Below are 13649 nucleotides of genomic sequence, written 5' to 3' on the forward strand. Positions count from 1 at the left end.
CAATCGGCGCCTCCGCTGCCCCCTTCGGACCAGTCAGGAGCGCCCGCGCGGGGACGTCACTGCGAAGGAGCCAGTGAGCGGAAAGAGGAAGCGCGGGGGGACGCTAGCCGGCCAATGGCAGGGCAGGGGGCGGTGCCCACGGGTGCCCCGCGCTGCCCTCGGGAAGGCGCGTCCGTGCGAGTCCGGCGGGGCCGCGCCAGCCAGGCCCGCCCAGCCCCTGCGGCAGCGGGGCCGGGCCGGGCCGCAGGGCCGAGACCTCCGGCCATGGCGGCCAACGAGGACCAGGAGGTGAGCTCCGGGCCCCGCTGCCTGAGGGAGAGCGGAACCGGGGCTGGGAGGGCGGGAGAGAGCCGTGCGGGGAGAGAGGGCGGCCGCCCGTCGCGGGGGCGGGAGGGAAGCGGCGGCCCCTGGAGCGGGCGAGGGGCGGGAGAAGGGAGCTGGGCGGCGGCCGGGCCGGGCACGGCGGGGCGCAGGGAGGCGGCAGGTGCGAGCGTCGTGCCGGGGCTGCGGTCGGTAACCCCTGCTCTGGCCCTGGCTGCAGATGGAGCTGGAAGCGCTGCGCTCCATCTACGAGGGAGACGTGTGCTTCAGGGAGCTCAGCCCCGTGTCCTTCCAGTACAGGGTAAGGCCAAGTTGCACCTTGAAGTTACTGTGCTGCCGTGTAGTTGCCACGCTAGGGGATTCTAAGCCAGAGCGGTATCCGATGTGCAGTAAAGGGCAGATCCGCAGGGCGTTTTTTTCAGGATGTTTGGTACACGCGTGCTTCGTAGCGCTGAGTGTCGTGTACGTGAACCTGCCCCCAGCTTGGTTTATTACAGAATCACAGAACGGGTGAGGTTGGAAGGGACCACCATGAATCATCTGGTCCAACCTCCCTGCTCAAGCAGGGTCATCCTAGGGCACGTGGCACAGGATTGTGTCCAGTCGGTTCCTGAAAATCTGTAGTGAGGGAGACCCCACAACCTTTTTGGACAATCTGTTCCAGTGCTCAGTCACTGCACGGTAAAGAAATTCTTCCTTACACTCAGGAGGAACTTCCTGCCCATCAGTTTCTGCCTGTTGCCTCTTGCCCTGTTGCTTGGCACCACAAGCCAGTTATCCCTGAGCCAGGCATCCCACTTGCATCTCTGTGCCCTGCCTAGCTAGAATTGTCAAATCCTCTGAAGGAGCCAGCCTCCTGTGTAATATTTACCCTAACAGGTCAGAAATTGAGAGATTTATAGAGGTGTTTCTATGTAAAATTTGGAGCCTTTGTTAACTGCTTAGTTACAAGATACCTGTCTCTTGTCCAAAGACTGTTGACCATGTCTTGTTTGCCTGCTAAAGAGAAAATCCACAAAATGCTTTGGGTCTGTGCACTGACACAGTCTGCTCAGAGGAGACATACAGGGAGTGCTGAGCTCAAGGTACACAACCAGATTCTGGCATGAAGTTCTCACCAGCTGTCTCAGATTTAAAAACCTGGATGTTCTTCTGGGCACAGACTGAGGCAGATTTTTTATTGGCCAGAAAACTTTACTGAGGCACCCATGGGACAGAAGGGAGACTTCTGAAAATGCCATATGCCTGTTTCAGGGAGAAACCATCTAAAATCACCTTTCTGTGGCTTCCCAAATAACTTAAGAATAATGTCACTAATTGTAATGAGAAAGAGCTCAATTAATAGCACTTGGAATCCCAGCCATGTAAGAGCAGCCTTTCTTCATTGATTGGATCATTCTTAATAAATTTAATGTCTTTGAAAGTGGAAATATGACATGCCTACAAGCCTAAGGTGTGTCATTTTACTTTTCACTAGCTTTTGTTGTTGCTGATTTTTATTAGACAAAAAATAATTGTCAAAAGTTAGGATAACTCAAACACAAAAAACTTAGTGTCATAAAAGAGCAATAATACATCTTTCCTGTTGAGAGAAAATTGTATTGTGAGAAGTCATAATGCAAGTATGTGCGTGAGAAGATAGAAAGAATTTGTATGGCTTTGTAGGATTTGCTCTGCACACAGACAAGTGCTTTCCTGGGAGAACCCTGTGAACCTTGCAGCCACTTCTGCTCTTGGTAGCAGTGAGAAATGAACTCTAAATGCTGTCTTGAAAAATGTTGCAGATTCTTGATTTAAAGTCTTATTTATTTCACCATTAAACAAGTGGATTTGGATGTCAGTTAGTCCAGTCTGCTGAAACAGATATTGTAAATAAGAAAGCAGCAATTTTTTGTTTACTTTTTAAATTTTGAAGTTCCATAGCCTTACCTTGATTAGGACTTCTGGTGGACACACTTTATTCTACATAGTTAGATAAAAGGTGGTTTTTATAATGAGGCAAATAAGGGAAAATTTGGGGTGGTTTTAGAAACGTTACTGTGCTAGTCTTTCAAATCCTTCTGTGAAACAGTTATTTCTGATTTTATGCCAGTAGTATGCTGTAATTTTTTTTTTAAATCCATACTCATTCTATTGACTTCTTAAATCTTTTACTACTCATTCTTTCATACAGGGAAATAAAATATCTGTAGCTATGAGACATAAATACTGATATTCTTACCTGTTATTTTTGCTATCTTACCTTACTAGTTTATTATCATCCTTATTTCAACCCTGTCTTGTGGCTTGTTTTCATATTTCTTTGTGCTTAGATGTGGTGGGGAGAGAAAAGGCTTCATATTTTCTGTTCTCATATGTGATAGTATAATATTTGGCTTGAAGATACTACAAAGTAGCTTTTAAACAAAGGAATTTAAAAATCCTAACCATTAAAAGATATTTGACAGTTTCTGCTGATTCTTCTAGAATGAAAAAACTGCAGGGTACATGTTAATATTGATGTCCAAAACTTAATGCTCTTTCTAGATAATAGCTTTATTTTCTAACTGATAGCTATCAAAATAGTCGTCTCAAGGGATTTTGATGGTCTAAAAGCAGTAATAGGCTTCTTTGTTGGCTTTGTAATCCTCAGAAAGTGACTGGAAACTGTTGATTTATAAGGTTTTTGGAGGTTTTTTTTGTCTTCAGATAGGTGAAAGTGGAGATCCCAAAGCCTTTCTAATAGAAGTTTCTTGGCCAGAAACATATCCACAAACAGCACCAGTCATATCGATGGACGCTTTCTTCAACAATACAATGTATGTATTTGTGACAGCTTCACTCCCTGGCCTTGTGGTGGGGACTCTTTGTTTGAAAAGCTTTTTATTATCTGTCTAGTTTACAGTTGAGTTTAATGATTTTTTTTTTTTAGATCTTCAGCTATTAAGCGAAGTATATTGGATAAGTTAATGGTAGAAGTTGAAGCAAATCTTGGAACTGCAATGACATACACACTTTTTGAATATGCCAAAGACAATAAGGAGGTGTTCATGGAAAATCAACCTGTTAACACTGTGGTATGTGGATAAATTCTGATTTTAATTTTGTGCTTTTAAAACTGAAAAAAAAGTATTGGTTATTATAACCTTAACACTTCAGAGTTCTCTCTAAGCCGTACATCAGTTCATTGGTTATACATGTTAGTGGCTGAAAGTGACACACAAAGTATGGTGCCAGAATGCTCTGTGGTGATAATTGTTCTATTTGATGGTTATTTTTCTGTTACACCAAAATGTGTGCAGACTGCTGTTATGTCCCACAGGTTAACATTAAAATAGAGACTTTGAGCAGAAGCAAAACTAAAGGAAGCTTAAACAGAAATGTGTCTGCTGAGGACTGGATGGGTGGCAATTTACTGCAGCCTTCCTGGCATTGTATAAGTGCACCTCCAGGGTCTTAAAGTAGTCAGGCTGGGTCAATTTGTGGCTTTTGGGTTGTGTAAGCACGTTGTGTGCCACGATGGTGCAGCAGATCTGCTTTGAAGAGCAAGGAATGATTTCTATGTTTGAGAAGTCTGAATCCATTCAGACTAAATCACGCTCCATGATGAAATTTTAAAAGTGAAAAAGGTGCCCTTTGCCTAACTGGAAGAGAATAACTCCAGTCCCTAACATACGTTTTTTAAAAGTACAGCCCTGATTATATGTGGATTAAAGGCTGCAGGCTGCTGACAGCATTGCTTCTTTCTGACAGTCACGATATTTCAGTATGTTCAATAATCACATCACACAGGAATATCCATGGAACTAATATGCAAAATGTTTACCACCTCTTTTATCCTTCTCAGACTTCAGTAAGCAATAGTATTTCAATTGGAACTCCTGAAGTGCCACCAAGTAAGAAAAAAGAGAAAAAGGAGCAATTATCCAAAACCCAGAAACGAAAACTAGCCGATAAAACAGGTTTGTTGCTATACTAATCTTTGCTTTGATCAGTATGAAAATCCAAATTTTACAGCAAGGACACCTGGGTAGAGAAAGTATAACTAGTGATTTGTTTATAAGATGAACTACTTTAAGTCTGTGGTTTCCATTTTATTTGTTTTAGATGAATTGTTCTTGCCTGAGATGTTAGTTCTGGTCACAGCAACTTTCTATAGAGTCATGATTTAATGACATATTTGTTTTGTTTTGTTTTGTTTTATTTCAGTTGGTGACAAAAAAGAAATTTTCATAAAATACTTGTGGAAGGAGAGGATTTGGGACCTCTAAAAATTCACTTTGGGCAAAAAATGCAGTTTGTTGATGGGCCCTCATAAATAATTCACATTATTAAAAATGTAATTTCTAAACAAAAGTATTTTATTTGGAACCCAGTAAAGCATCTAATTGAGTTTGCATTCTAGAAATAGAAGTGCTTCTGCAGATACTTAATGCTTTCAATGAAATAGAAGGATTCTGATTGAAAGTGTTGATTTCTTCAGTTAATTTGCTGATGACTCTTTCATGTTCACTTTCTGTTTTCAATAATGATCTGGATAATACCATCCTGTTGTAGCAATAAGTTGTACCCTGTCATAGCAATTTCTGCATGTAATCTACCTAACCTAATGTATCATTGGCAAGCTTAATGTTAACTGTACAAAGGAAAAGCTGCATAAAATGTACTTCTTTGACAGAATTCATCATTTCTGGCCAGCCCAGTTCATATTGGAGGCACCTTCTAAACTAAATTTCAGGTGGACTGAGGTGTTTTTATTTAAACTGAGTTACTTTGAATCGCATAATCAGAGAATCACCAAGGTTGGAAGAGACCTTCAAGTTCATCTATCCAACCATCAACCCATCACCACCATAATCACCCCTAAACCTGTCCCCAAGTGCCACATCCAGACACCTCTGGAGCACTTCTGGAGACAGTGACTCCACCACTCCCCATGGCCTCTTATTCCAATACCTAACTACTCTTTCAGTGAAAAATGGTTTTTTTGCCATCTAATCTGAACCTCCCTTGACAGAGCTTAAGGCCATTTCATTTCCTCCATTCACTTTGAGGTTGGTTGAAGAACACACTGTGTTTAAAACATTAAAATCTGTTTCTGTCCTCATGGCTTCAGAGTGCAGAAATTGAGGGATTTGGATATTTAGGATTTTGTGGGTTGATTTTGAAGAAAGATAAATATTTCCCTTAGCTTGTGTGAAAGATAAATATTTCCCTTAGCTTGTGTGCTGAAATTAAAACCTTTTTCTGCAGATAACAAAGGAGAGCTCCCACGAGGATGGAACTGGGTTGATGTAATTAAGGTAAAGTGAGTGTATTATATACAGTATTGTGAACATGTTGTGTATGTAAATTAAAAGTTTTTTGTGCTTGTATCTGAAGAAAACTGATCTGATATATTTTTTTCTTGCTTTTCTTCCTAACTATGTTTGGATTTGACTTTGATGTCTGATTAATTTCTGTATGTGTCCAGCATGTAAGTATTTTCAAGTTCTCTTTTTTACTGTTAAAAAGATTTGTAAGAAAGAGTAAGAACTGCTTCTTATTTTGGATTCTAATTTACACATTTCTCAAAAGCTTTAAAATGCTAGTTCTTCTGAATATTAGTCTGAAGAACTTCACTCTGAACTTTGTTGGTTTCTTTTTTTATTTACTGAGCAATTAAATCTTAATTTTATGATGAGAGGCCTTTGCTAACAAAATGCACTGCAAATATTCTGTCTTCATATGACAAGAATATTTAAAATAAAGTTAGTAGTGCTGCCAGGTTCTGGAGGGCAGTGGATAAGTAAGTAAGAAATAAAAGGGAGCTATCCCAAGTGGGAGCACCTTGCTGTTTCCTACAAGCCTCATTATCTGCTGCAACTCCTCCAGTGAATAATTCTTTTCTGCTTGCTCCCTCAGCATTGATTTCTTCCACCCTCTTGTCTTTGCTGATTCAGTGAAAATCACTGCTTTACAATTTTGAAAGCAAACTATTTTATTTTACACAATTGAGGTAATTTTTGCTGTAAGACCTAACACCAGTTCTAGTTGTTAAATAAGAGCAACTAAATGATGAAGGTTGTTTTGGGCAGAGTCCTTCTGAGTTGAAAGTGGCTATTTATAGTGGATGTCTTGGTTTTCAGATAGATTTCATGATAGGCATGCTACTTTTAATAATTATAAGCCTAGGTTTAAAAGGTGAGAAATACTAAGTTAATGTCTATTTTAATATTGTCTAAATTTCTATATGGTAATTTTCTCAGAGATGTGTGAAGATAAAGTTTCATTACTTCATCTTTTCTTTTTGGAGAGCTGGTGATAAAGCCTTCAAATTAAATAGAAACAGTGCCCTGAGGTTTTTCTGGGGATTGTTGTTTGTGTTTTTTTTTTTTTAATTCAACTTTCATGATCAGGAAATAAGCTCATTTAGTGTTTAAGCTTAAGAATTAATTAATTAATTTTTTATGCTTTTCAGTCTTTTGATCCAGTAGCACAATCAGTCTGTATTGTTAATTAAGTATATGCACATTCAGTGTGAGATGGAAATAATGTTCTTGTTTCCTAATAAATGGAATGACAGTCTAAAATTTGAATACTTTCTTTTTGTGTCTCTTTTATAGTTAAGCAAAACTGGTTCTAAAGATGATGAATAAAGGACTTTGGTACAAGGAAACTCCACCTTTTAATACAGTGCAATTCTGGGTCACCATCTCTCTCTTAATAACTTTCATATTTGTTGAAGTAAACATTTTATAAAGCTCAATTTCCTAACTTGTAAATCTAGTCACACAAGCTTATCTAGAGACCATATGGTCATCTTCAGAAAAATCAACCAACAAACTTGCCTTAAATGAAGGTTAGAATGTGACAAAGGATATAGAGAGCCAGTGTGGTGAATAGTGCTGAAGTGTTTATTAATTTATATTTAGTCTGTAGTAAAATCCTGTTATAGTGAACCCAATGATCCTGTAAACATTTCCTGGTGTTCTTATTCCAATTGAAGAAAAAAGCACTATAACAGTGATTGGTGGCTTGATGGCTTAATTCATCAAAATAAATTGTTCCGTGGAAATAAGACCTTTGTCATTTGTTTATCTAGTATGAATTAGAAGAGAACATACAGATTGTTGCATTGCAGAACAGGCTAGAGCTTGTGGTCTCATTTTCACTAGTAACTGGCTGAAATAGTAAATACTATTGAAAGTAATTACTAGTGAAAGCAAGGCCAAATATTCTAGTCTGCTCAAAAATGAATGGTTATAGCAAGAGTGCAACTTTATTCTTTATTCTCCACAATATCCCATCTGTTGGTCTTTCTCCAGTGTGCATGTTTACAGACAGTGGGATGTCTGAGGAGGGGCAAAAGTGCTTTCTTGCACGTGTCTCAATGAATGTTGGGATTTTGTAGCTGCTTCATTGGAGAAATAGGCATTCTTTGAAGGGATTTCCTGACTAAGTGGTGGGACAATGGAAGTCAATAATCCATCAAATGTTTTGGGAGAACTTCTTCGTGAGAGCTCTTTTCTTTTTTTTTCCTTATCTGCTCTCTTGTATAAGAAGAAGTAATTTTTACTGTATGAGCTGTCATTGAATACAAGATGCCTTAATGTCTTTTATTATTTTTGTTTGTTTTGAGATGAACTTTAATAAATGCCCATTTATCTGCTGTGGTATTTGTTTATTGTTTTAAATTCTGTATTGCCTACTGCACTTCTCACTTTGCAAATTTGAAATTGAAAGCACTCTGTTAAAAAGAAAGCATTCTGGAAAATTGCTGGAAGAATTCTGTCTTCCCTCTTGTGGTATATGTTTACATGATCTTCAGGATGGCTGTGTTTGTTGTTGATAGGAGGATCAGTCAGTTTACCAGGAGCTCAGGACAGTATCCATTGCATTCAGTACACACAGAGCAAGTCCAGTGTCCCTTTGGAAGAGTGTGCTCCAACGTCTGCAGCATCCCTCATTTCAGAAAGGCTGGTTTCTTTTTGAGCTCTACTCTCATGTAGTGAAGTGTTGTAAAGTAGAAAAGGGAAGGCAGTTTCTGAATGATGCAGCCTTGCCTTTGACATAAACTGGAGGTTCATGGCTGCAGTCTGAGCAGGAGCACCCGGCACAGAGTGCCAGTGCTGGCAGAAGTTGCTCTGGCAGTACACGGTGAACCTGTAGCAGGGAAGGGCATGTAGTTTTAGTCCCTGCCAGCACCAGGACAGGCAGGACTCTATTAATGAGTTCTGTGAGGGAATTTGATGTGTTTCTGCTCGTATCCTTGGTGTCTAAATCAAGTTGCTATGACAGTTTATCTGAATAGATTAGTTATGAGTGGGTGGGGGAAGAACAAATAAGAACCACATCTCTTGCCTTCCATGGTGTTACTGTGTGTGACTTGTTAGCCTTGTGAAATGCATGCCTTTTCAGCTTGGAGTCTGCCTCTAAATCACATGCTCTCATGAAGATACCTGAGAGTCTTCTTTGGTTCTGTTAGCAAATGTATTTACTTTGAAGTCGAATGTCACAGGAAATATTTTCTATTGGAAATTTTTATACCCATTTTTTGATTCTGTGTAAATTGTGAAAGGTAATTTGCGTTGTTCAAACCATTTTCTGATATGATGTGATGCCTGGAAAAGGAAAATTTAAAGAATCTGGGTACTTGATATTATGGAGAGGCCTGAGCAGAGATAAATGAGGCTAAGGAAAAATCTAATGATTATCAAGCAAGGCACAATTGTAAATAAGATCATGACTCCTGAAGGAATTCTAAACACTGTTGAAAAATCTACTGCAGTAAATTAAAGGTAGCAAATGTCCAGAATGCTGTGGGTCCCATGACCCAAGATGCCCCCTTGCACTCTCATGTACCCATTTCCAGGGAATAGTGCAGTCTGCCTTTAAGTATATTGAATAGAGAGATGACAGCTTGATTAGTCAGCAGTGTGTGCCTAGCATATCCTGCTCACCCCCATGGTCAGCCTGACACAGAAACACTGAAATCAAGGCTGATAATTTCTGCAGCCCTGCTCTGACTGCTTGTATGTGGGGTGCATAGATAAAAGAGTGCCCAGCTGATGAGCAATTACATTTTGGTGAGTAAAAGACCTGTAGGAAAAAAGCCAGCATTTCTTCACAGAGGACCTGTGGCAAAAGTGCAAATGTCAGGATACTATCCTCCTCTCATCTGAGGCAATACAAATGATTTGGGGTTATACTGTGAAATTTGTGCTGTGAAAATCCTTGAACTGGTCTGAACCAGAAATAATTTCCCTTTGGAAGTTGTTTCCTTCAACAGTATGGCACCCTAAGCTCTTGCAGTTAACAGCAGAATGAAGTGGGGAGGAGATGTTTGTTCATTCAACAGAGAAAGTACCAGAAGTGTGAGAATTCTGGGTGGATTGGAGGAGGAGGTGGATGGAGGAAAACATCCTCATATACAAAACTAGAAGAGCATAGGGGATACATTTTCATTGCTGCAAGACAATGCAACAAAACAAAAGCTAAATTCTGGCATGAGCTTGGTATGGTAAAGGACAAGAGGATTGTAGATTTTCTTTCTGTTGCTCTGCTTTCTTTCACCAACATGGATTTGGCTTCATCTCAGAATGGGTCTGTTTTGTGGCTGTGAGAAGACCTTGTTTGCCTGACTTATCTTTCCTATTCTCTTTCTGAGCCCGTTTAAGCATTCTCTGAAAGCTTGGTGTACTCTCAGAAATAACTTAAGACAAAACATAGTGACTAGGCGTTGGAAAATCATTAACTGTCCTCTCCTTCATTCAGAGCAAAGTGAGGAGTGACTCCAAATGGGTTGATTACACAACACATGAAAATCTACATCCAGGCACTGGTGTCCTGTGTCAGACTGAAAATGTTACATAGCTGTCCCCCACTACTGTGTCTGAGCATTCATGCCTGTGGTTCCTGCAAATGTTGTGTTTGAGGTATTCATGTTAGAAATAGGGCAGAAATTTGAAAACTCTTATTGTGGTTAGCTACTACAAGTTGTGTGTGTTGTGAGAAGGTCATAGCAGTGAGGAAAGCCAGGCTGTAACTCCAGAGCCTTACTGGAGAGGAGTGAGGGTGTGTGGGTGTCTCTGAGGGCAGAGTTGCCTCTGCAGTGTCTCTGTTACTGCTGATGGTCAGAAAAGGAAAATTAGTCTAGTCTGAGTTTGGAAGATACCATTCAAGAAGTGATATAGAAGGAAGAAAAAAATCTTTTTCTCAAACAATCATCTGCTATAATGTCATTGAAAGACAATAAACACAGCCTTGACTGAATTTGCTCTTCAGAGTAGAACCTTACTTTAAGTCAAGTATCTGTCAGTAATGCATTCTGTGATTTCCTGCAGGTAAAACAAATGTGAACAAAGCATTGTTGTATGAAGAACTGCTGTTCCACTGTAGAGAACCATTTGATCTCTACCTACAGTGAAAATGATTCAACTGACCTTGAAGACACAGATTTTATAATAGCTCAGGAAAAAGCCCATCGATCAAAAGTAGACAGCTTCTGTAGACAGTTAACAAATTTTGCCCAGCATTATCAGAAAAATTAAACTTTTCTGTGAAGATCAGTGCTAGACTATTACCAGGTTTTAGTAACTGGTATATTGCATAATTATGATTTTCCTTTCCCCTCCTCATGCCATATGTCTTTAGATGATAAAAGTACAGGATGTCATATAGAAATTTATTTCCAAAATTAAAATAGTGCTAAAGGAAAGGAAATAATCCTACTGAGAAGTAAGGATGTGCCAAAATTAAAGCTGGCTATGTGATGTTTATATAAAAAAGAATTCATAGGAAGATTTTCTTTCTGTGACTATGTGGTTTTTTGGGTTGGTTTTTTTCCCCAGTGGAGTCCAAACAGATGGTTGGTGCTTTTCTTCCTAGTATCCCTGTTAGTGGGAAAGCAATACAAAAACTGAGTTTTAGTATTCTCCTAATGCCTAAAAGAGAAAAAAAGTTTTCACTTAGTGAAAGCAAATAAAGTAACAGAACTGTCCCTGGAACAAAGTGGACCTTTGAACAGGATGGCCAGGTATTGAGGCAAATTAATTTGCTTTAATAAAACATACTGGATCTGAGTGGTTTAGTCTGCTTCAGAGTTTATCTTCATAGACTCTGTGTTGGATTTGTGACTTATAAATGCTTATGAATAATTTTAGCTTTTATACAGAAAGGTGTATGGGGTGAGGGAGGAAGAAAATAGAAACTACTGAGTGGTGTTTATGCCTCACGCCTGGAATGAGTTCAGGTAATCTGTGTCATGTCACATATAATGCACAAGCTACAATGTCTCACTCCTGGTTTATTTTCTCCTATTTTAAATGCAGCACTTGAGACCTCTGCTACAATCTCTGACTGGTAAAAATTGGGCAGAATCTCTGTGGGATCATCACAATAATCTTTGTTTCACAGACACAAGCTCTGCTCTGTTAGATGCTGTACTGATGAACACAGAGGAGGGAGGCAGGTCATTGTCTTGCAAGATCAGGAAATGGGAAAAATATTCTATGAGAAGACACATGCTAAATATGAAAAGCAAATACTCAACTTCTCTGGATATCTGTTTAGGGAAAAAAGATGACAGTAGAAGTGAGGAGTGGAAGAAGGAGGAAGGATCTTGAATTTGGAGCCTTAAGAACATGGTTGGTTAGTCTTCTGAAAATTACAGTTGGTAAACATGTTTCTCTGTATGCTAACATATATCTTAAGGCATTTTAAAAGATGATAAAATATTTTTTAAAGTGTTAATAGTAAACCCATGATGGGAGGAAAGAAAGTCATCAGAAAAAAGTTATGCAAATCTAGAGCAAATCTAGAAATTTTGATTTGAAGCTGTGGGGATTCTTGTATATCAAGCAAATGCAATTTCTATTATGTGAAGAAGTGGAGACAACCCTAAAGCCTTGCTTCCTCTTTTCTACAAGATTCAGAGTAGTTTAATATTTGGAGTGTTGCAAGCTCAGAATTTTATCTGCTGGAAGGAAGGGGAGTGCATAAAATTTGGATTTAGGTGTACATTTTGCAAATTTAAATCCAGCTCATCAGTATTTAAATCTCCAGTTAAATGTGTGTCTTGTAAGCAGAATGGTTAAAATGTGATTTACTGTACATGTGTGTATAAACACAGTCTTGGTAAGGTGCCTCATTGCATCATATCACTTCGGGTATCAGTGTACAAAGATTATCTGTAAGAATATGTGTCTTATTTAAGAAATATTTATCCTTCTGACTCATTCAAAGCTTCTGCCATCAAACACAGCGAAGTAATCAAAACTGCAATGATTTCTTTTTAAGTTACAACAACCTGATCTCACTATGCTTATTTGTGCTAGAATCAGAGGCAGAAAGAAATGCATTAATGGAAGAATGCTTTCCTCAATTATGCAGCTACTGTAAAGAAAGAGGTTGTAAATCCAGCTGATGGACCTGAGGTGGGGGCTTCCAGGGGGTGCCAGAAATTATCACCATCGTGTTTCACTACATCTGGATATTTTGAGGAAGTATCAGAGATGAGATATCGAAGATTTGTTGTAAGGTTTTCCAGATATTTGTTTTTAATTCTGGAATTCTATTGAATTGATACTTTTAGGGTACAGTAAGTGCATTATTGGTTTTGGTATGTAAAGAAAGGGCATATTGTAAGTCTAGAATGCAAAAGGGGAAGGGATAGTAATACAAAGTCTTGACTGATGCACACCATAAGAAACCTAGTAGGTTTGTGCTGTGTGTAGATTAGGTTTGTATTTGTGTCCTTAAATATGTGGGGTTTTTCCATTGTTTTCAGGTTTTATGTGGCAAAAGCCTGATAATCCCATAATCTCAGGAATATTATGAAAGAAAATCTTATAATTACTTAAAGGTATAATTGGAAGAATTAATCTAACTGACATAATACAAAAGCAGACACTGTTGTGCTACATCTCATGGAGTATCAAAAGAGATAATTCTGACCAAAAGAGCAGTGCAGACAGATTGTAATCAAGCAGGTGTTACTCAACGCTTTTTAGGCACTGGCAAATCATCAAAAGCATAAATGGAGTTCATTCTAACAGTGAATTGGACACAAACATTTCAGTTGAGCAGGATCTGTGTAATGTGTCATCTTCATTCCCAGAGGGAAGCTGAAATAGAAGGAAATCGGATTTGACAAGCAGGACTTCCCTCTCATGAAGCTGTGCTGACTGGGACTGATGGCTGCATTGTCCTCCAGGTGTTTTTCAGTGTCTTCCAGAATAGTTTTTTCCATGATTTTACCTGGCACTGAAACGAGACTGACAGGCCTGTAACTTCCAGGGTTCCTCCCTCTTGCCCTTCTTGAAAATCAGGATAGTGCCACCCAGCTTCCAGTCCACTGGGATCTCTCT

At 39.3% G+C, this 13649-nt stretch overlaps 1 protein-coding gene across 1 annotated transcript; it reads left to right on the top strand.

Moving 5' to 3' along the window:
- Window positions 1–152: 152 nt before the first annotated feature.
- On the top strand, window positions 153–8068 carry LOC311152805 (RWD domain-containing protein 4-like). Its single transcript, XM_084204203.1, has 7 exons — window positions 153–288; window positions 542–622; window positions 3010–3119; window positions 3233–3377; window positions 4148–4262; window positions 5554–5603; window positions 5774–8068. The coding sequence occupies exons 1-7, from the start codon at window positions 265–267 to the stop codon at window positions 5963–5965; spliced, it is 717 nt and encodes a 238-aa protein (XP_084060329.1). The 5' UTR covers window positions 153–264; the 3' UTR covers window positions 5966–8068.
- The last annotated feature ends 5581 nt before the right edge of the window (window positions 8069–13649 follow it).

This window comes from Fringilla coelebs (assembly GCF_963513975.1).
Source record: "Fringilla coelebs genome assembly, chromosome: 4".
Taxonomy (NCBI): domain Eukaryota; kingdom Metazoa; phylum Chordata; class Aves; order Passeriformes; family Fringillidae; genus Fringilla; species Fringilla coelebs.